At 45.1% G+C, this 23,410-nt stretch overlaps 1 protein-coding gene across 1 annotated transcript in view; it reads left to right on the top strand.

The window, feature by feature from the left end:
• Positions 1–20,349, top strand: part of pxylp1 (2-phosphoxylose phosphatase 1) — a 23,841-nt gene extending 3,492 nt beyond the window's left edge. Inside the window, 5 exon segments of the mRNA XM_072691525.1 lie at positions 9,951–10,112; positions 10,321–10,447; positions 16,775–16,914; positions 17,820–18,439; positions 18,441–20,349. Coding sequence (XP_072547626.1) covers positions 9,951–10,112; positions 10,321–10,447; positions 16,775–16,914; positions 17,820–18,439; positions 18,441–18,821 — 1,430 coding nt within the window. The 3' untranslated portion in view covers positions 18,822–20,349.
• Positions 20,350–23,410: the final 3,061 nt, after the last annotated feature.

Genomic DNA, 23,410 nt, shown 5'->3' with positions numbered 1-23,410 from the left:
ATATGGTGGATATAGTAAGTTATTGTAATAACTAGTAGATGTATAGACCATATATATTTATATGTATGTATATATGTATGTATATATGTATGTGTGTATGTATATATATATATATATATATATATATATATATAAAATATGTCAAAATGTTTGTGGACACCCCTTCTAATGATTGCATTCAGCTACTTTGGGCCGCACCCATTGCTGACACACTAGGCCTAATAGGCCTTTCTGGAGCAGATTAACATGAACCTATTGGCTCCATGCTGCCTAATGCCAGGCGTGGGCTAGAGGGGTGTACAGCCCCCCAGTATTGAGGAGCTGTGGAGCAGTGGAAGAACTGTGTTCTCTGGAATGATGGATGGTGGAGCTCCATCCAGTACTTTTGGCATGAGTTGGGGATGATGAGGTGGGGTGGTGATCATCATTCAACATCCTGACCTCACTAACTTCGCCATTGTGGCTGGATGCCAATCCCATCCTCACAGCAATGCTCCTCCAATAGTAGAGACATTTACTCCAACAAAAGCAGGATCAACCGTTTTTTTTTTTATATAAGAAACTGTGAATAAGCAGGTGTCCAAATACTTTTGTCCATAGAGGTTGAATTAGTTGATTTGTGCCTTGTTGAGAGTAGGTTTGGTAACTTTTCCAGGAGTTTCCAGTTCTGGTGGCCGTATAAACCTGCTGCCCCCCCCTCCAGCTGCGTAGGGGTGTAGACCTCTGACCTCACACAGGTTCAGTTATATTTAGATTATTTAAGACGTGATTGAGAAAACACAAACGTCTGGAGCAGCTGTTTAGACTGCAGTGGGATAGAGTCTGTAAAAACGTCCAACAGTCCAGCAGAACGCCAAGACACACCCCCACTGTCCAGAAAGCGAGCTCATATTTTATTGAGTATCGTAATTGATTTCTTCATTCTCACACTGATGCAGTTTACACAAGACCCTCACGTTGTTGCTTTACTAGTTAATCCGCCGTGTCTGTCTGACTGTTTCTGCTCTGAACGCAGAGGTTCTGATGAAGAACGAGGTCCAGCAGAGTCTAAATCAGTGTGATGTTGTTCTGCTTGTTAATGTCAGTGTCATTAATGCAATCTGATGGGCCACAGGCTAATGCATGCATGTGTGGGGTGGTGGGTGGGTGTGTGTGGGTGTGGGTGTGTAAATGTGCTGGTGAACTTGCCGACCCACGAATAGTCCACTTATTCACTCTCCTGCTCTCTCGCTCGCTCTGTTTCGCTCTCTCTTCCTGGTATTTTCAGCCTCCACATGACCTCTAATCTCCTCTGTAGGCACATTACAGCTCAGTCGTGTAGCTGCTCGGCCTTCAGCCTGCGCACTCTCAGCACTACAGGTTCCCAAACGGTTCTGGTTCTTGGCCTGCCTGAATGGTTCTGTGGAAGTCAGTGTGATGTGGTAATAATGACATGCTGCGCTTCTGTACCGGGATCAGGGAGAGTCTCTGAGCCAGAGGTAGGGATGAAAGGGTGTGGTTTGACGGGTGGTGAGCTGGGTAGGGGTGCGGTTCGATAGGGGGTTGGTGGGGAGGGGTTGCACTTTTTAATAGGTGTGTGTTTTGTTAAGGGGTTGGAGGTGCAGGGGTGCGATTTGATGGGGGGGGTTGGTGGGTCATTAGGCAGGTCATTAGGGCAGTGGAGCAGTTTGAAAGGTGATGAGCTGTGTTGGTGTGCGGTACGATAGGGGATCGGTTGGGCAGGGGTGCATTTTGATAGGCAGTCGGTGGGGCAAGGGTGCCGTTCGAGAGGGGTTCGGTGGGGCAGGGGTGCGGTTTGGTAGGCGGGTCATTAGGACATTGGAGCAGTTTTAAAGATGATGAGCTGTGTAGGGGTGCGGAACGATAGGGGATTGGTGGGGGAGTGGTGCGGTTCAATAGGTAGGTCGGTGGGACAGGGGTGCGGATCAGTAGGCGGGTTGTTGGGTCAGGGGTGCGGTTTGATAGGCGGGTTGTTGGGTCAGGGGTGCGGTTTGATAGGCGGGTTGTTGGGTCAGGGGTGCGGTTTGATAGGCGGGTTGTTGGGTCAGGGGTGCGGTTTGATAGGCGGGTTGGTGGGGCAACGGTGCGGTTTGATAGGCGGGTTGTTGGGTCAGGGGTGCGGTTTGATAGGCGGGTCGGTGGGTCAGGGGTGCGGTTTGATAGGCGGGTCGGTGGGGCAACGGTGCGGTTTGATAGGCAGGTCGGTGGGGCAGGGGTGCGGTTTGATAGGCGGGTCGGTGGGGCAACGGTGCGGTTTGATAGGCAGGTCGGTGGGGCAGGGGTGTGGTTTGATAGGCGGGTTGGTGGGGGAGGGGTGCAGTTTGATAGATGAGGTTGTTGGGTCAGGGGTGTGATTTGATAGGTGGGTCATTGAGACATTGGAGCAGTTTGAAAGGTGATGAGCTGTGTATGGGTGCAGTTTGAATAGGGGTCGGTGGGGCAGGGGTGCGGTTTAATAGGCGGATTGGTGGGACAGGGGTACGGTTCGATAGGCGGGATGGTGGGACGGGGTGCGGTTTGATATGCAGGTCATTAGGGCATTGGAGCAGTTTGAAAGGTGATGAGCTGTGTTGGTGTGCGGTACGATAGGGGATCGCTGGGGCAGGGGTGCATTTTGATAGGGGATCGCTGGGGCAGGGGTGCATTTTGATAGGGGGTCGGCGGGGCAGGGGTGCGGTTTGGAAGGTAGTGGGCTGTGTAGGGGGACGGTGGGGGCACAAAAAAGTTTGATATGTCTCGTATGGTAACACAGTGTTGTTATACTGAAGAACACTGAAGTTATTGCCATGTTAATGATACCAGTGTCCTTGTGCTGGACGGTGCTGTTAGAAGATGGGTAAATTGAGCACATGGTGAGCAACAGTGTACCCAGAAGACATTCCCCACACTATCCCACCACCACCTGAATGAAGAGCTGTGCAGGTGTTCCTAATAAAGTGCTTGTTGAGTGTATATGCCCCTCCCCTCTTTTTTTCCTCTCTGTCTGTTTTTCTTACCCCCCAGTGAGGCCATTATTTATTCAGTCTTTACTAACAGGACTTGAAAGCAAGCTGAATGTAGGGCAGAACCCTCTCTCTCTCTCTCTCTCTCTCTCTCTCTCTCTCTCTCTCTCTCTCTCTCTCTCTCTCTCTCTCTCTTTCTCTCGGTCTCTCTCTCTCGCCCTCTCTCTCTCTCTCTCTTTCTCTCGGTCTCTCTCTCTCGCCCTCTCGGAGTCCAGTGGACTGCGGCTGGTTTTACACTCTGAGCGCAGATGAAAGAAAGACTGACTGGAAGTTCATCCCCAGGCTCAGTAATGAGGCCTAGTTTGTCTGGCTGCGGTCCTGAGGAAGTTTCCCCCCTGTTGGCCGCCCACTGCTGCTGCCCTGAGCCATACATCAGCAGGAGAAGGTCATTAGCTTTAGGCATGGAGAGGACAAGGAGCTGTGGATGATATTAGTGAGGGTTTAACTGGGCAGGATGACTGCAGGGCTTGTAGCAGGGCTGGATAATAATGATCTGAATTATTTAGAAAGTGTTAGTCACTAAAGATATTTCTGAAGATGTGGGTTGGGGCCATTTCAGCTTTAATTGGGTATTTAAATGAGGCTGAATGCTCTTCTGTGTTAGATTCAGAGTGGCCTCAAATAACAAGCCTTTCATTGTAGAAGAACTTTCGGTCGGAGGGACCGAACTGAAGCTCTACACAGTAAATATAGCAGTAAGATTAAAGGAGCGACGCAGACGGCTGTTCAGTCTGGATTTTTTTTATAGCAAGTATGTGAGCTAGGTGGGGTAGGGATGCAAATTTATAGGAGGTAAGTGGGGTGGGGTCTGGTTTGATAGGGGTTTGGTGGGATGTGGGTGCAGTTTGGTGGGGTGGTGTGGTAGCACAGTGTTTTGATGGGGTGGATGGGGTTGGTGTGTGGTATGATGGAGGGTCGGTGAGGTAGTAATGTGGTTTGTTAGCTATCTTGGGGGTGGGGGTGTGGTTTGATTGGGTGGTTGGTGGGATATGGGTGTGGTTTGGTGGGGGGTGTGGTAGCACAGTGGTTTGATGGGTGGTTGTGCATGTGGTTTGATTCATGCATGGTTTGTGGGGTATGGGTGGGGTTTGGTAAGGTGTGGTAGCACAGTGGTTTGATGTGGTGGATGGGATGGTGTGTGGTTTGATTGGGTGGTTGGTGGGATGTGGGTGTGGTTTGGTGGGGGGTGTGGTAGCACAGTGGTTTGATGTGGTGGATGGGATGGTGTGTGGTATGATTGGGTGGTTGGTGGGATGTGGGTGTGGTTTGGTGGGGGATGTGGTAGCACAGTGGTTTGATGGGTGGTTGTGTATGTGGTTTGATTCATGCATGGTTTGTGGGGTATGGGTGGGGTTTGGTAAGGTGGGGTAGAGGTGTGGTTGGTGGTGTAGGGATGTGGTTTGATAGGGATCCGGTAGAATAGGGTAGGGTTCTGGATTAATGGGGGTGGTTTCCTGGTTGCTGCGTGGTCTGTGGGGTAGTGGTGCAGTTCAGTGGGCAGCTGGTGGGGTTAGGGTGTAGTTTGTTGGGGGCGTAGTTGGGATTATCGTTTTTGAACTGAGGCTTTCCTGGTTTATCGTCTCTGTTCTTTGTTTTGCTGATTGTTCATTTCTGGCTGTTGATGAAATAGTCAAGCCACTCCAGATGTTCCTCAGATTCCCACGCTCCCTCTTCTTCCCTTGTGGGGATTCTGATCCAGCCTGATCCAGATCTGCACACCTGTGTTTTGCAGAGCGGTGTAATTGTCCTTTATACCCTCATTCTGAATTTGGAAAGTTAATTCATCGCTGTTGTGTAAACAAGGCCCGGTTTATTCTTTCCGCAGAATCAAACCCACACTGAGAGAATCTGTGTGTGAGAAGGTCTTGCAGTTAAAGGTGCGGTCAGCAGGTTGTTTAGCACTTGGGTCCGGTTTCCTGAAGCGAAATTACTATGACTAGGCCTAATTCCTGCCTGAGGAATCCACTCTTTGGCCGAATGGTCTTCACGTTATATGAGCTTTGTGAAAAATGTACTCCGAGGAAATTGAGTAAATGGACCATCAGCTACTGAAGACCATTGAAGCGCTTCTCCAGAGCGACTGTTTACTCAGAAAATACCCTTAGCTAGTTCGTATCGGCTAGAATCCGAAAGACCCCTCTAAGCTTAGACTCTACTAAATACAGAGGTCAGTCTGGAGACACAATTGGACGCTACTCTACATACTCCACGCTTTGCCCAAGTACTCTCAGAAGAGGAGGAGGGTCTTCAGTCTGGGTGTGTACATACTTTGTATGTTAAATAAATCATTAAAAATATCTAATTCAGAATTTATTAAACAAAATAACCAGACTTTGTGTTTCTTAAAATAAAGTGTTACTGGCAATAAATTAATTATTATTTTTTAAGGTTCATGAATAAGATTCTTTATGAAATATGGGGAATAATCTGAAAAGATTTTTTTAACCAAAACCAAAAATATTAGACATATCCACTACACAGAGCTGGGCAATATGACGATATTTCATCATATCGTGATAAATTGTTGATAAGTGTATTGTGGGTATCATTATTCAATTTCTGCACATTTCATTACAAAGAGTGTAATCGGTCTATTTGGAGTATTTGGAAAGCAGTCTATAAATTTTGGTGCATTTTATCTACATGACAAAATATTACAATAAATATTGTGTATCATAAAAAAATGTCTTTAAATATCGTGATATTGTTTTTTCATATCGCCCAGCCTTGCCTCTGCATTTAAGAGGCTTTCACTTGCCAGGATGCTGCTTTTGCTGCACTTTCTCCATCTCTTTGCAAACTTCTCTCTCCGTACGTGTTTTGTGTCCTTCGGTACTCTATGCTAAGGCTACAAAGCTCTCTTTGTCCGTTCGGCCCCTGCACTGAGGTGACCCGCCATTGGCTCCCATCTCGCCCTTGAGACAGGATTGGTCAGTGTGTGTATCCAGGTGGGGAACAAGCGAGCAAAAGGAGCCGGATCTGAATAGACCCCAGTATGAAGGTCTATTCAGAATGTGCACTGAGACACTCTCTCTCTCACTCTCTCACTCACTCACTCACACACACACACACACACACACATGCAGATGTTCTCTCCGACACACAGACGGGCAGTAACACGTTTTCAGGATGCCGGCCTCTTTGCGAATGCGCTTGACTCTCTCTCTGCTCTTTGCGGGTGAGTTCAGTCTGCCGTTATGAGCCTTTATTAGTGAATCAGTGGTTTTGACTGGGAGGTTGTGGCTGGGTTTACTGGTGGAGTTTACTGGGGGTTTGGTCTGATTTGAGTTGGCTTGTTATGTCTTGGTAACCGGTGTGCGTTCATCTCCCTAATCTATGTAGATTTATTTCTTTTGGTTTATTTGTTGGGAGAGACGCAGATGGACGTTAAATGGAGGCGATAAATTGCCTTGTGTTTCAGAAATGTCAACTTTACAGGAGAGGGGAAAAACCTTCTTGACTTTCAATGGAAGTCAATGGAAAGCGATTTTAATCCAAGTCATTTTGGGGTGTTTCTATTGGTCCATTCTTCAGGACATTTGAACACAATGTGAAGAACAACTGCCAGATTCACAAAAAGTCAAAAAGTGAAAAATGGAAAAATGGAGATCTTTAGCAGGACAGTGATGGTATGTCTACTGAAATCTCCAGCTCTTAATTTGCACATTTGGGGATGCATTTCTGTGCAGCTAGAATTCAGCTTTTCAGTCATTAAAAAAAACAAAAAACTTTATCAGTAATAATTGCAATAATCGCAATGGTCAAAAGCCTGATCTGCACCAAGAGCCCTTCCAGCTTCAAGTACGGCTCGGCTCGACCCGCCATCCTTTAAGATCCACGGAAGACGAGCGTCCAGACTTTTTACTGTCCTGCACCGAAGTGGTGGAACGAGCTTCCCCTGGGTGTCCGAACAGCAGAGTCCAACGCTCACTGTCTTTAAACCCAGACTGAAGACCCTCCTCCTCTTCTGAGAGTACTTAGTGTAGAGTGTGTGGAGTTTGAGGGTCTCCAGACTGACCTCTGTATTTAGTAGAGTGTAAGCTTCCTAGGCGATACAAACTAGCTAAGGGTATTTTCTGAGGAAACCGTGAAGGGGTGTGTGTGTGTGTGTGTGTGTGTGTGTGTGTGTGTGTGTGTGTGTGTGTGTGTGTGTGTGAGTGAGAGAGACTTGGACCAAGAGGTCCAACTTCAAGTAGCTCAATGCAATTAGAAGGGGTGTCTACAAACATTTGGACATACAGTCGATATATTCTTAGGTTTTTGAGATTTCGGCATCAGTGTGATTAAATATCTTGAATAATGATATAATGTGATATATATATATTATAATACATATAATAAAAAAGTAATGCTTAATACATTAATTAAAATTGAATTAATAAATAAATAATTACACTCAAAGAAAATCATATACATGTTTTCCACTCCCAACGGCATGCTCCAGAAAAATACATACAGAGTGAAAATGTAAAAGTATCTTGGAGTGTTTTCTCAGAGCATGTTTTAAAGAATCCCAAATGTGAGCAATAAATTATTAATAAATTTAAAAAGGTCAAATAAACTCTAGTTTTAAGGAAGTTTTGGCAGTTATTTGATGGTTTAGGATTTAAAGGCTTAATACTAAGATTTCTTATCCTATGATAATCAGTCATTATTGTTACAGACATCCTGTGGTAAAATGACATTACCCAACGTTTCCCGGTGTTAAACTATTCTCATCCAGGCTGAAGACATTAACAAACTTGTGATTTTACAGGTTTTAACCACTTTAAAGGTTCTGTATGTGATTTCACTCCAATACACTCTGCTGCAAAAGCAGCATCCTGACAATTGAAAGCATCTTTAATGTAGATATTTTTAACATATCTGGTTTGATACCGATATATCAGATAAAGAGTGTAATACCAATATTATTCTTATATTATGCAAATCAAACATTATCGTTACAGACCTGTGGTACCCAATTTTCCCTGTGTTAAACTATTCCCATCCAAACAGGGCAAAAGACATTTACAAACCTGTGATTTTACTGGGTTTAACCCCTTTAAAGGCTCTGTATGTGATTTTTCACTCCAATATAGTCTTTTCGTAAAATTCTGTGAAGGTTTCCTCGTGGTTTGCTAGCTCTGTTTGTTTACTTGAAAAAAGGCTGGTGTTTCTCCCCAGCCCTGGCTCTGTAAATGGGGAAACAAACAAAGTGACTTGGGTCGAGCCATACAACACCGTTCCAGCCAATCAGCAACATGGAGGGCGTTTGGACGCGGGAACGGGAACTACAGTTATTGGATCGGGCCAGACCAAAGATACTTGTAAAATTTGGTGATTGAATTGAAACAGCTGGTTTGCTTAGCAGCAGCAATTGTAGCATTGGTTTGCTAACCCACAACCCACGTTAGCTAACCTAGCTAAAGCTAATGGTGTTTTGTTTACCTATTTACCTATTAACACACACACACATATATATGTAATCTTTAAAGGTGCAGTATGTGATCTGGGGGGCGACTGCTGACATCCAAACTCTACAGCACTACAGTGCTCTGTCAGAAGCTCCACCCTTAGATCGTCATGGCCATAAAATCCTTAGTTAATGTTATATGTTCAAATGCCACAAATATATATATATATATATATATATATATATTCTGACTCTGCAGTGCTGTAGAGTTTGAATGTCAGCAGTCGCCCCCCAGAATTGCATACTGCACCTTTAAAGGCCAATAACAGGATCAGATGGGAGTGTTTAAACAGTGGGTTTACCCCTGCTGCTGTAGGCCGCTTGTGCACACTTGTGCATTTCCATTACTATGTTCAAAGAGCTTTAGCTTTTCCCAGCCCTCCGTTGCCATGGAGACCCTCCGCGCCCCGCCTCCGTCCCAAATTGCCACGGCCATTCCAAAACCTCAGCACCACCCCCCCCCACATTGTGCTGTGCCATACAGTTTACTTTATGAGGTCATGAGACACTGGAAAAAGTGAGTGTGTGTGTGGAGTGTGTGTGTGTGTGTGTGTGTGTGTGTGTGTGTGTGTGTTTCTCTCAGTGAGGTTCAGTGTTAAAGGGCCTGTATTATGGGAAGCCGAACTTTCCTTGGAGGTTCTTGGAATTTCTGGAGTGCTTGTTAAAGTACGGTTCACCCCCTCAGTCCCCCCCCCCCCAGTCCTGATTTCCAAACTTGGCTCCAAAAACAGTGTTTCAAGCCCGACTGCTCTCATAATAAGGTGCAGTATGGGCCAGCCAGTCAGAATAGAGCTCATTTACATACACCGATCAGCCATAACATTAGCACCATGATGCCTGATGTTGAGTACAGATCCTTTAAGTCCTGCAAGGTCTTAGGTGAGGTGGGGCCTCTGTGAGCATCAGTGAGCCTTAGGTGCCCATTATCTTGTCACCGGTTCACCGGTTGTAATGTTATGGCCGATCGTGCATATGTTACAGTGCATATGCACGATCGGCCATAACATTACAACCGGACATATGCAGTATGTCTGAAAGTTTGTAGACACCTGCTGTATATTTGAAATCAAGGGTATTGATTGTGATACAGGAACGGCCTCTACACATCATGTGTGAAGTCATAGGCGGAAATAAGGGGGATTTGCATGTGTGTTAGGAAGTGAGAGAGAGAGAGAGAGAGAGAGAGAGAGCGAGCGAGCGAGCGAGCGAGCGAGCACAGGGGCGTGTAAGTGTTACCTCATGAGAAAACAGAGGAGAGGACTGGGGGGTGGGGAGTTCTCAGTTCTCACTGAGCTGCAGTGTTTGCTCAGGTCACTGAAACCCTGTGTGTGTGTGTGTGTGTGTGTGTGTGTGTGTGTGTGTGTGTGTGTGTGTGTGTGTGTGTGCGCGCGCGCTCAGGAGTCCTGCAGAAGTAGTAGTCCTTATCACCTCCTTTCTCTTTTGCTCTCGCTCTCTCTCTCTCTTGCTTGCTCTCTCTCTCTCGTCTCTCACAGTGCAACTGATGCCGACCAGTCCAGTGGCTGAGGAGGTGTCCCGTGGTAAGAGCAGAAAGCGAGTGAACCCGGTGGTCCACACTGAGCCTCCTGAGCTGGACCCCATTACTGAAGCCTATCGTTACTGTAACCTCCCCAACCAAACCGAGCACACATGGGAGGGTGAGACACACACACACACACACACACACATACATACACATCAAAAATAAATAAATAAATAAATATCTAATTAAATATAAATAATTCATCACATAACACAACTAGTATTTTTCATAAGTCTAAAATTATATAATTGATATCTGACTATCTAATGTAATTAGTTTTAAACCTAATCCTACCTGTGTGTGTGTGTGTGTGTGTGTTGTAGGACACAGCCTGGCTGACTACAAGCTACTGTCTGTCCATGTGATGATTCGCCATGGCGACCGCTACCCCCTTTACTCCATCCCTCAGACCAAGCGGCCCGCCATAGACTGCACCCTGTCACCAAACAGGTGTGTGTGTGTGTGTGTGTGTGTGTGTGTGTGTGTGTGTGTAATGAATGTATTATTCAGCTAGTATAACTTACACCTATTGCTGACCCAGTGTGTGCAAGTGCACGCTCACAAAGCTTGTCTAGTCCCTGTAGAGAAGTACTGCCAATAGAATAGGACTCTCTAGCGCAGATAAACATGACCCTATTGGCACCATGCTGCCTAATGCCAGGCGTGGGCTTGAGGGGTATAAAGCCCCCCAGCATTGAGCTGTGGAGCAGTGGAAGAACTGTGTTCTCTGGAATGATGGATGGTGGTGGAGCTCCATCCAGTACTTTTGGAATGAGTTGGGAAGGTGATCATCATCATCATCCAACATCCTGACCTCACTAACGCTCTTGTTGCTGAATGCCATCAAATCTTTACAGCAATGTTCCTCCAAAATCTAGTAAAAAGCGGCCTTCTTCTTCTTTCCTGGACAGTAGAGACAGTTACTCCAACAAAAGCAGGATCAACTCTTTTTAATACCCTTAATATTAGAAAAAAAAACAAGAAATGACCATGTGTCCCAATACTTTTGTCCATGTAGTCCAGTGTAGTGTAGATAGCTGTCAGTTTTGCAGGGAAAACCATGTCAGAAAATGATTTGTTGAAGGGAAAGCATTTTAGGCATGAACAGAAGCGGGCCTAGAACACATCCTTGGGGAACACCTTGAGTAATAACAGCAGTGGATGGTGCTTTCTGTCAGAGAGGTAGAGAGCTGTGCTAGAAATGCCAGTAGCAATAGAGATGGCCAAGAAGTAGGTCATGGCAAGCTTTGTCAAATATTGAGCTCCAGCGAAGTAGAGTAGCGCTCCAACGACTAGAGTAATATTAAAAATAGCGACGTCTGTAGAGTAAAGATCATTGAGGACCTCAGTGCTGTCAGTTGAGCGCCAAATTTTAAAGATCTGAGGACTGTAGTTCGAAGTAACTGTTGAAGCACCAAGATACAGCCAACAGAAATGGAGGGCATGATGCAGCCAAACAAGGAACGTTGTGGTTATCTGTGTGTGTTTAAGGGGCGAGTATTTGCATGGATATTTGTTCACCACTTCTCCAGAACCCATCAGAACAGATGCAGGAGCAAGAAACAGGAACTTCTCCATCTGAAAAAAGTGTTTGAGATCTTGTGATCTTCTGAAGAACAAAGAGAGGATGAAGGGTCTCGGCTCTTATTTGCAGAGTCTGGGTACCGGGTATCAAACCCACAGCCTTGTCATCAACAGCCCGGTGCTCGAACCTCTAAGCCCGTAAAGGAGAGGGTGAACTAGAGAGGGTACGAAGTGATGGGGAGACGGAAGGTGAGGGAGGGACGAAGTAGCGAGACGGTTGAGAGCAGTAGAGAGTAGGAAAGGCAGGGTGAATTGTAGTTAAGCTCAATCAGTAACAGATGGTGTGTGTGTGTGTGTGTGTGTGTGTGTGTGTGTGTGTGTGTGTGTGTTCGTCAGCAGGGTAGTCGTACACACTGCTGTAAACAGATTTACATAAGTTAAAGCCTCTCTCTGAGCTGTGTTTAATCTTTGTTTTTATTTTGTGTATAATTATTAAATGTGTATGTGTGTGTGTGTGTGTGTGTGCGTGTGTGTGTGTGTGGTCGCACACATACACACATTTAATATACACACACACACACCCGATGAGATGAATTTTAATGCACGATTATAGATATCGCTGTTTTTAGATACAGTATGGACAAAAGTATTGGGACGCCTGCTCACTTCAGTTTTATTGTTGCTACCCGGGGAAAAAGGGCTTTCTACTAGAATGTAGAGGAGGACTGCTGTGAGGATTTGATTGCATTCACCCCACCTCATCATCCCCAACTGATACCAAAAGTACTGGATGGAGCACCACCATCCATCATTCCAGAGAACACAGTTCTTCCACTGCTCCACAGCTCCTCGATGCTGGGGGTCTTTATACCCCTCTAGCGCACGCCTGGCATTAGGCAGCATGGTGCCAATAGGTTCATCATGTTGATCTGCTCCAGAGAGTCCTATTCTATTGTCAGTACCTTTCTACAGCGACTAGACAAGCTTTGTGCGTGTGTGTGCATTTGCACATGAGCAGCAATGGGCGCGACCCTCAAGTGGGTGAATGTGTTCGTTAGGAGGGGGGGTGTCCAGAAATATTTGGACATGTAGTGTACCATAAATTACAGTGCATCGCAATGAATCACTGAAACAGTGCTGGCAGACATCAGAGCCTGGAGAGGAGAGTTTGGGGATGTTAAGCGATGGTCAGATGGTTAAGCGATGGTCAGACCGCCTGCAGCTGGAAAATGAGCTTACAGTCAGTTGTCAGTCATGTGACTTGGTGGTATGAACAGGGAGCTTTACTGAGGGCAGTTTTGAGTGGAAATGTCCTACATTGTGCAGAAGGCCTGGAATAGAGAGGATCAGTGTGTGTGGACTGGGGGGGGTGGGATGTGGACTAGGGAGTGGGGTGTGGATGGTGTTTTTTTGTTTGTTTGTTTGTTTGTTTGTTTTTGGAATCATCAGGATGCATTTCTGGAGGGCATATGTGCAGGATTTGGGAATTTCAGGTTGTATCCAGGGTGTGTTTGGAGTAATACTGTAGTATCAGGGGGTATTTAGGAGTTTCAGAGTGTAATTTAAGGTGAATTGGAGTATTTGAGAGTCTTGGGGCAGAATTATGAGGTAATTGAGTTTTGGGGTGGTGAATTGGGGTATTTAAGGGTTTTAGGGCAGAATTATGAGGTATTTGGGTTTTGGGGTGGTGAATTGGGGTATTTAAGGGTTTTAGGGCAGAATTATGAGGTATTTGGGTTTTGGGGTGGTGAATTGGGGTATTTAAGGGTTTTAGGGCAGAATTATGAGGTATTTGGGTTTTGGGGTGGTGAATTGGGGTATTTAAGGGTTTTAGGGCAGAATTATGAGGTATTTGGGTTTTGGGGTGGTGAATTGGGGTATTTAAGGGTTTTAGGGCAGAATTATGAGGTATTTGGGTTTTGGGGTGGTGAATTGGACTATTTTAGGGGTCTTGGGGCAGAATTATGAGGTATTTGAGTTTTGGGGTGGTGAATTGGACTATTTATGGGTTTTACGGTTTTGGGGAGGAGTTATGGGGTGTTTAAGAGTTTTGGGGTGGTAGGATTTTGGGGCAGATTTATAAAGTTTTGGGGTGGTGAATTGGAGTATTTAGGGGTTGGGGGCTGGAACTTTGGATACTTTGGTTTGGTTTTTGGTTGGAGTTTTGGAAAATATTCTTTTCAGTATTTTAAGGTTTCAGGGAGGAATTATGGGATATTTAAGAGTGTCAAGGTGTTTTGGAATGTGTGAGTGTTGCACCGATACCATATCTGCATTGGCCTCGATACTTGCACTTACACACAGTATCGGCAATAGAAAGCACAAATACCATGAAGCTTATTGACACCCTACAATTTTTATATGATATTTCGTTTGCAGACTTTATTATTAAAACCAAATGTTTAAACAACCAGTAAAAGCCGGTCATAAATATAGTTATCATCATCAAACAGACGTTTAATGGAACTTTCAGCACTTTCTGTTTCCGTTTGATGTTCATTTGGTTCTGAAAGCAGAAGTTGAGTTTCAGCAGCTTGTTAAATGGAAACACTTTATTAGTAGTAGAAGCTCTTTCTGTTTCTAAACTGGTGGGTTTTTTTTTCACGGCTCTGAAATGTGAATTTAAACAGCAGTTAAAAGCTGTTTGGTGAAGCTGAGCCACATTCTGCTCAGTGTTTCTGCATTGTGGCCATTTTTATTATTTCAGCTCTGAAACTTTTCTAATGTGCAGTTCCTCAAGCTTATTAGATCTGATTTGGGATCAGATATAAAAAAAGTACAACCTATAAAAAGTGGAGTATCGAGTTTTTAAGTCAGAGTTGGTATCAATATCGGTACTCGGTATCGGCAGACACTTGAAAATCTGGTATCCGTATCAGAAAGGAAACAGTGGTATCGGGGCGTCCCTACATTTGCAGATATCTAGAAATCTATTTGATATTTGGGGGTGTTTGAAGACTCTGGTGGGATTTCTACTTTGGGATATTTGGGGTCATTAGAGGGTATGTAACGGTGTGAATTTTAGGATTTCACGGGAGGAATTATGGGGTATTTAAGAGTTTTAGGTGAAAGGTGCTCTGGAGTGTTTAAGGTTTTTAAGGGCAGAATTGAGGTATTTCAGGGTCTGGATGAGGAATTATGGGGTGTTTGAGTGTTTTGGGGTGTTGTTTTGGAATGTGTGGGGAGGTTTCTTTGAGATATCTAGAGATATTTGATATTTATGAACATTCACAGCCTCTTGTAGCTTCTACCTATTGAAGTCTACGTGCCGTTTCTGACCTCACACAATCATTCAGAGTGCTGACCAGCTCAGTTTAGCCGTAAATCCTGCAGAGGCCTCATTTTCAGAGGAGTTATCAGAGAAATCCATGTTCTATGCTTCCTGATCACTGTCAACAGACTCACAGAGGGTACAAAGGGGGTCTTTATAAAAGAAAAAAACGAATATTAATTAAAATATTAGTAATATATCAAAGCAAACATGATAAACAAGTGATTCCAAACTTTTGAACAACAGTTTTATAGTCAGTTTTTTTTATTGTTAGACAGAAGACCACCATAGTAGTCACTGCGGGGTCTTTCAGAGGAGGATGTGTATGTTTGTGTGTGTTTATGAACTGTAATCTGATTAGTATTCAGTCTCTGGTGGGCTACACTGGTGCAGTAGTCGCTGACCCCCTACAGACACTTTCTTTCATAGAACTGAGTATAATTGTTTCCATGGTTTCCGCACCATGTCCCAACCAATCAGGGCACAGCTTTCGCTCTTGTTAAGGCAGCCAGCTGGACTGCAGAGCGTTATTAATCTGCAGGCATCCCATAATACTGCCCTGCTGTTCCAGATTTAAAGTATTAGAATATAATCCTCACCATCTTCCTCATATTAGAGACGCTCCCTGTCTCTCACATTCTCTCTCTCTCCCTCTCTCTCTCTCTCTCTCTCGCGCGCTCTCACTGTCTTCCTGACTCGCCCTCTAGCTCAGTCATTCGCTTAAGCTGGTTTTAAACACATGTACACCCACACACTGGATTTGTTTAGTGCAGTCTGTCCATCAAGCTCCTCTGAGGGCTGGATTATTTATGTTCTTTTGTCGCCCCCTGGTGGCAGCAATGGAATTGGGATGGATTGCAATGGATTGATTCTTATGGCAATTTTTTTTCTCTTAGGGTTACTCACTTACTTAATGTAGTTTAGTTCATATATATATGTTAGTGTGTGTGTGAATGTGTGTGTGTGTTTGGGATATTACTAAGGTATTAGGAGGTATGTAGGAGTTTGAGTCTGAGTATTTTAGGGGTTTGAGGAGGAATTCTGGGGTGTTTGAGTGGTTCGGACTGGTGTTTTGGAGTATTTTAGGGGTTTGAGGAGGAATTCTGGGGTATTTGAGTGGTTCGGACTGGTGTTTTGGAGTATTTTAGGGGTTTGAGGAGGAATTAGGGGGTATGTGAGAGGTTTGGACTGGTGTTTTGGAGTATTTTAGGGGTTTGAGGAGGAATTAGGGGGTATGTGAGAGGTTTGGACTGGTGTTTTGGAGTATTTTAGGGGTTTGAGGAGGAATTATGGGGTATTTGAGAGGTTCGGACTGGTGTTTTGGTGTATTTTAGGGGTTTGAGGAGGAATTATGGGGTATTTGAGAGGTTCGGACTGGTGTTTTGGTGTATTTTAGGGGTTTGAGGAGGAATTATGGGGTATTTGAGAGGTTCAGACTGGTGTTTTGGAGTATTTTAGGGGTTTGAGGAGGAATTAGGGGGTATGCTTGGAGAGGTTTGGACTGGTGTATTGGAGTATTTTTTTAGGGGGTTGAGGACAAATTCTGGGGTATTTAAGAGAGGTTGGGACTTGTTTCATTATGCATTTCATTATGGGGTATATAAATATATATATTTAAATTATCGATATGGATGAGAGGTTATACAAGTCGCAATGTAAAACAACAGCAGAGGAATACAGGATGTTAAAATACATCTATTTATGTAATGTGCTACCGCTATAGCCCTGGGGGTCGCAAGCCATGCCGTTCTGCCATCAGCAGCCAGAGTCCGAGATTAGCAGTCCCTCGTCATTCTGGAAGCGATGTTGTTCGGCACAGGTGCTTTTAGCTGATACGGCAGAGCAGGGGACATTTAAGATTATTAAATATTGCACCACTGGAAGTAAATAGGGTATGTCTGTGTATGCATGCTTTAATATTTAATAATTAATAAAAGAAAGCTCAAACACACACTGAACTCGCATTGTCTGACATCTCTTAGGAAGCCGTCTCACCCTCTCTTGGCCCCCTTCATCAGCCACATGGCCCAGGGTGGGCGTGGACACTGGGACGCATCACTGGGCTCTCTTCCCCGAGTGCCCAATCACAACAACTGCGAGATGGGCGAGCTCACACAGACAGGTAAACAATCACAGCACACTTATGACCCACTTCAAACAGCTGCAGCAGTCTGTCTGTACTGGGGTGGATGGATTAAACATGGGACATAATCGTTAATATGCATACACTGTCCAAATATTTGTGGACACTCTTTCTAATGAACACATTCAGCTATACTTTAAGTTGTACCCATTGCTGCTGGCACAGATGTGCACTCACAGATTGTCTAGTACCTGTAGAGAAGTACTGCCAATAGATACACATGAACCTGTTGACATCATGCTGGCTCATGCCAGGCGTGGGCTAGAAGGGTATAAAGCCCCCCAGCATTGAGCTGTGGAGCTGTGTTCTCTGGGATGAGTTGAAGATGATGATGATGAGGAGGAGGAGGAGGGGTGGTGATCATCATCCAACATCCTGACCTCCCTAACACTCTTTCTGCTGAATGCAATCAAATCCTCACAGCAATCCTCCTCCAAAATCTAGTAGAAGACCTTCTTCTCCAGACAGTAAAGACTGTCATATACCCTTCATTTCAGAAGAAATGCTGAATGAGCAGGTGTCCAAATACTTTTGTCCATTAACTGTTGCATGTTGGGCTGTGGCTAGTTTGTTAGATCTGGACTTTTACCTCATTTTGAATGCTTTAATATTCATGAGACCTGAGGGTCGTTGGTTCGATCCCCTCCACCAGCAGAAAATGGGGGAAGGGGGGTGAGAACATCCACAGCTGAGATGCCCTTGAGCAAGACACCTTACCCTGAATTGCTCCCTCGGCACTGAGGTGGCTGCCCACTGCTCTGGCTGTGTGTTCTCACTGCCCCTAGTCACAAGTGTGGTAAAAAAGCTGTGCAGTGGCTATCTTAAACTCTCGCTCACTCTCGCTCACTCTCGCTCACTCTCGCTCACTCTCGCTTTTCCTCTAGGTGTGGTCCAACACTTGAAAAACGGGGAAATCCTCCACCAGGCCTACATCAGACGCCACAGGCTGCTGCCTCCTGATTGGTCGCCTCGGCAGGTGTGGTTCGAGTCTACAGGTAAAAGCCGGACACTGCAGAGTGGACTGGCTCTGCTCTACGGATTCTTGCCGGACTTCCCCTGGTCCAGGCTGACGGTCAAGCAGCAGTGGAGCACGCTGTTCTGCGGCTCCTCCTGCGACTGTCCGGCCAGGAGCCGTTACCTGGACCTGGAGCAAAAGCGGCAGTACCGGCAGCGGACCTCAGACCTCGAGCTGGATCGCACCTACGTTGCCATGGCGTCGGCCCTGGGCGTGGCCACTCGGACGTTGAGGGCAGCAAACCCGGTGGACTCGTTGCTGTGTCACCTCTGCCATGGGCTTCCTTTCCCTTGTGCTAGCACAAGCGCTAATGCAGTCACTCAGGGGGCGTGTCTCACGGCCAGTCACTTCGCTGTGATTCGCCGGCAGCAGCGTGATGACGAGAGGGAGCGTCAGGTGGCAGGGCTGTACCACCGCTATGCCGTGCTGGCAGCCCATCCCTACCTGAACCGCACGGCGCTCCGGATGGAGGCGGTTGCCCCGCGGCAACCGGAAGCGTAAAGGCTCTGAGGAGCCGGTGTTCGCCCTGGCCTCTGCCCACGATGTCACGGTGGCGCCGTTGTTGAGCGCACTGGGGCTGGAGGGGGCAGGGTTTCCGAGGTTCGCCGCCAGACTGGTGTTCGAGCTGTGGAAGAGTCCAGAAATGAAGGAGGGAAAAGGGAAGAAGGGAGGAGGCGTGGAGAGCGCGTTCGTGCGGGTGCTGTACAATGGGCAGGACCTGACTTTTGATACGGACTTCTGCCGGAATCATGACCGCCACTCCCATCCGCTGTGCCCTCTGGGTAATTTCTTGAACTTTGTGAGGAGGGACATGTTCAGAATCGTCAACGCTACCAGTTACCAGGAGGCGTGCCATCAGACTGTACTTTAGAGAGAGAGAGGTAGAGAGAGGTAGATAGAGAGCAAGAGAGAGAGCGAGAGAATCAACCCCAAAACAGTTGTAATTCTACTGTAATTCTTCAAGATGCATCATCTGAACTGACGCACTGCTGTAGTAAGCAAATAGGCATGATAAGATATACACCATCTGGACAAAAGTTTTGGGACATCTTTCAAAAATCAAGGCTGGCATTAGGCATGGTGCCTACAGGTTCATGTTTATCTGATCCAGAGAGTCTAATTGTATATGCAGTGCTTCTCTACAGGAACTAGACAAGCTGTGTGTGTGCATTTGCACATCTGTGCCAGCAACTTAAAGTAGCTGAATAACACATTCATTAGAAAGGGTGTCTCTAGAAACTTTTGGAACGAAACTCCAAGTGGCTGAATTAAGGTGTCCGGATACTTTTGGCTATTTCGTAGTGTATCATTAGCTATGCAGTCATTGAAATCCCTTCTACAGGGCAGTGATTTGTGTATGCTTACCTATATGTGTTCCGAATTTAAGAGGCGGATAATTTGATGACACAATGAGCTCCAAAAGTATTGGGAAAGTAGCAGTTGAACCGTTTCTGTACCTCAGGGGTTGAAGTAGCACAAGTGAAACTGTTTAACTCCTTAAACCTTTTAAATATGGGCTCACTCTGTAGGCTCATGTTACTATTATAGTGTATATATCATATCATTTCCATAGGCCCTACAATAGAGCCCTGTGGTACTCCACCACATCCACAAAAGTAGTTTTCTTGCCTCGGGATTAATAACTGAATTGTTATCTTGGAGTTTAAGGGGTTAATTTAATAACTTAGTACTTAGTACTAGCTCCCTCTTTAGCGCCCTCCTTAGCTCTCTCTCTCTCTCTTCCTCTCTATGTCTATGTCTCTCTCTCCTCGAAACACACCTCTTGCCTTTCCTCACAAACTAATCAGACGCTGATTGCCAGCACAGCTCTGGGGACAATCGCACTGATTTTTCTGTGGGAAGATTTTTGACGAGAGCTATTTTTGTCACGTTAGCAGCCTGCTTTCTTTTCGCTTGTTAGTTTTTTGAGGTTTTAAAGGCCTGTAAAGTAGGAGGTTTAGGGCACTCGGCCACTTTATCCTGATCTTCCTGCAGTTTTAGCGCAACTTATTCCTGGGTTGGCTAGATGTACTGTAACAGGACACGGGCTGCAGGATTACTGACATTATGCTGGACCAGTTTTAGTTGGGTATATTTTTTTAATTTGAGCTGATTTTAAGCACCGGATCCTGTTTCCACACACTTACCTTCATGTCGTAGTGTTGTGTGTGTGTGTGTCTGATTCAGGAATTTCTCTGATATACATTTTAAATTTGGTTTTAAGGTGAAGAGCAGGTGAAGCGTTGGTGAATCTGTCTGAAATCTGCTGCAAACCTAGACACGTTTTTTTGTTTTGTATTGTGATGATACTAATTATTATTATTATTATTATTAATGTATTCTACCACATTCCATTACAACCTCTTGCACATTTTGCAATAAATTCAAGTCACATTCCAGGTGTGTTGTCTTATTTTAGAGATCCGTGCAGCAGAATTTACACTGTAAATATGTGACAAATGGTCCAAATGCGTCCTTTGTAATTTTGACAGTTTGACCCTGTGCACGGTCAGGAAAAAGGATCATATACGGGTGCAAATTTCCTGAGGGTCCAAATATGGACCTTATAAATAAACATCACATCCACTTTCCCAGATGAAAGGTGCATATTGGTACCTTCTCACAACCTACTGTTAAAAATTCAGATATAATATTTCATAATATCAATCCAGAAGATATTTTAGTGGATCGGGTATGGGCTATTTTAATCCCATCTGGTGCCCTTTAGGTGCCATTAGCAGATTCTACTGCCCAGCCGGCTGCAGCAGCAGCAGTGCGGACGTTCTCAGAAGGTAAATAAAGGAGTTGAGGTTCTGCAGGGTGGAGCTATTGAAAACAGACCATAATATCTGACCCTTTATAAAACTCTCACTGAATCTCTCACTGTTTTACCAGCGGGAGAACCGGAGAACCGCTCACTCGCCTTTCTCTGTTAGCTAACCGATGCTAACACATACGCTATAGATACACACCCCCCAATCTCACACACAGCCAGTTAAAAACTGGTGTGTAATAAACCAGTTATTACACACCAGTACTCCACAACCACAGATACCAGTCCAGACTCTGTACCAATACACACACAGGAAGTGATTAGACTGCAGTGAGCTGGGAGCTGATTGGTCATAAATATAAAATATGAGGAATTGCCTGGAACCGTGGGCCCTATGGATGTATAGAAGTAATGAAGATAATAAACAACATTATCATATTTATTCACCAGCCAGAAATCTCCAGCCAACAGCATCTTGCCACCACTGACGAAGGACTAGAGGATGACCAACACAAAATATACAAATTAGCTCATTTTAATAATTTAATTAGTGTTAAATTCTCACATTCAAACTATAACCGCACCACCTCAGACCTAAAGCTCGGTTTATTTAATAGCAGTCATTAAATAAAATTTGAAGTTTCTGTTTCACTGAAACCTGGATTAGACATGATCAATATATAGCACTAAATGAAGCGCCCCCTGCAGGTTATATTTATCTACATAGCCCTAGATTATCAGGCAGAGGAAGTGGAGTATGCATAATCTACCAGAATACACTAGATATCATTCAGAAACACTCATCGGATTGTACAACCTGTACACTCGACCCAATTCCCCCTAAATTGCTAAAAGAAATACTCCCAATCATAATCAGACCTCTTTTAACAATAGTAAATTCATCCCTTAGCCTCGGGCATGTACCCCAAACCCTTAAAATAGCAGTCATTAAACCTTTAATCAAAAACCAAACCTTTGACCCCAGTGTATTGTCTAATTACAGACCCTTCTCCAACTTAACATTCGTATCCAAGATATTAGAAAAAGCTGTGGCCCAACAACTCTGCTTATACCTGAGTAAGAATGACTCGTATGAGAAATTCCAGTCTGGATTTAGACCCAATCACAGCACAGAGACAGCCCTAGTGAAGATTACGAATGATCTCCTTCTTGCCGCTGATCAAGGCTGTGTATCCTCATTAGTCCTACTAGACCTCGGTGCAGCGTTTGATACAATAGATAATACCATATTACTAGAAAGATTAGAGAAAATGGTCGGAATCACAGGGACAGCCCTATCGTGGTTCAGATCATATCTAACGGGACGCTATCAGTTCGTAAAGATAAAAGATTTATCTTCAAAGTACACAGAAGTAAGATATGGAGTTCCGCAAGGCTCTATTCTAGGGCCGCTATTATTTACATTATACATGCTATCACTGGGCTCAGTTATAAGCAGACATGGCGTTAATTTCCATTGTTATGCAGATGACACACAGCTCTATATATCAGCCAAACCTGACGATAAATTTAGATTACAGAAAATGGAGGACTGAGGATATAAAACTCTGGATGTCACATAACCTTGGCCTTTCATGGTTGTGTACAGGACCTCTGCTTTTACTTTAGAGTGTAGACTGCAGCTCTTTACCCCAAACCACCCCGAATGACCGCGTTCACACCCTGACCGATTCATTCTGTGGAAGCTTCCTCTGTAATAAGACTGTCCAGTGCAGTTCACACAGTGGCCACCAGAGGACAGAAGAGTCCCACTCATGTAGAGGTTGCGACATTAGAGAGTCAGCAGGTTTCCACCAGTGGAGTCAGCACTCTAAATCAGTAAAACACACACACACACACTCACACACTCACACACACACACTCACACACACACATGCTCGGTCAGTCAGTGTAACCTGGCTCTCATTCATAATCAATACAGAGAGCATCTTCATTTACAGCCCTGCTGATACACACCTTACCATCCTCTCACCATGGTCGATCTGTGCCAGGAGCGCATCTCCACCACTCCGTGAGTGAGTGTGTGTGTGTGAGTGTGTGTGTGTGTGTGTGGGGGGGGGGGGGGGGGGGGAGAGTTCCATAAGATGGTTTTAATGAAGCTCTTTAAGAGCCAAAGAAAAGATCATTCATTTACTGAGTCAGACACAGAAATCTGTCTTAATTAAACGGTGTGTGTGTGTGTGTGTGTGTGTGTGTGTGTGTGTGTGTGTGTGTGTGAGAGAGAGAGAGAGAGAGAGAGAGAAGAGAGAGAGAGAGAGAGAAAGAGAGAGATTCAAACAGATGACGTACACACTGGTCATTTTTCAGTCTTTCTAAATACAAAAATGGACGAGATGGAATTCAGCTTTAATCACCAGCATGTGTTCCTCTCTCTCTCTCTCTCTTTCTCTCTCTCTCTCTCGCTCACCCTTCTCTCTCTCTCTCTCTCTCTCTCTCACCCTTCTCTCTCTCTCACCCTTCTCTCTCTCTCTCTCTCACCCTTCTCTCTCTCTCTCTCTCTCTCTCTCTCTCTCTCTCTCTGTCTCTGTCTCTCTCTCTCTCTCTCTCTCTCTCTCTCTCACCCTTCTCTCTCTCTCTCTCTCTCTCTCTCTCTCTCTCTCTCTCTCTCTCTCTGTCTCTGTGTGTATAGTAGAGTTAGAGAGTAAATGGGTCAGGCGTGTGTCTCG

This window comes from Salminus brasiliensis, chromosome 11 (assembly GCF_030463535.1).
Source record: "Salminus brasiliensis chromosome 11, fSalBra1.hap2, whole genome shotgun sequence".
NCBI classification, from domain to species: Eukaryota; Metazoa; Chordata; class Actinopteri; order Characiformes; family Bryconidae; genus Salminus; species Salminus brasiliensis.
Note: the sequence above shows the minus strand (reverse complement) of the source record. Positions and strands in the feature narration are given on the sequence as shown.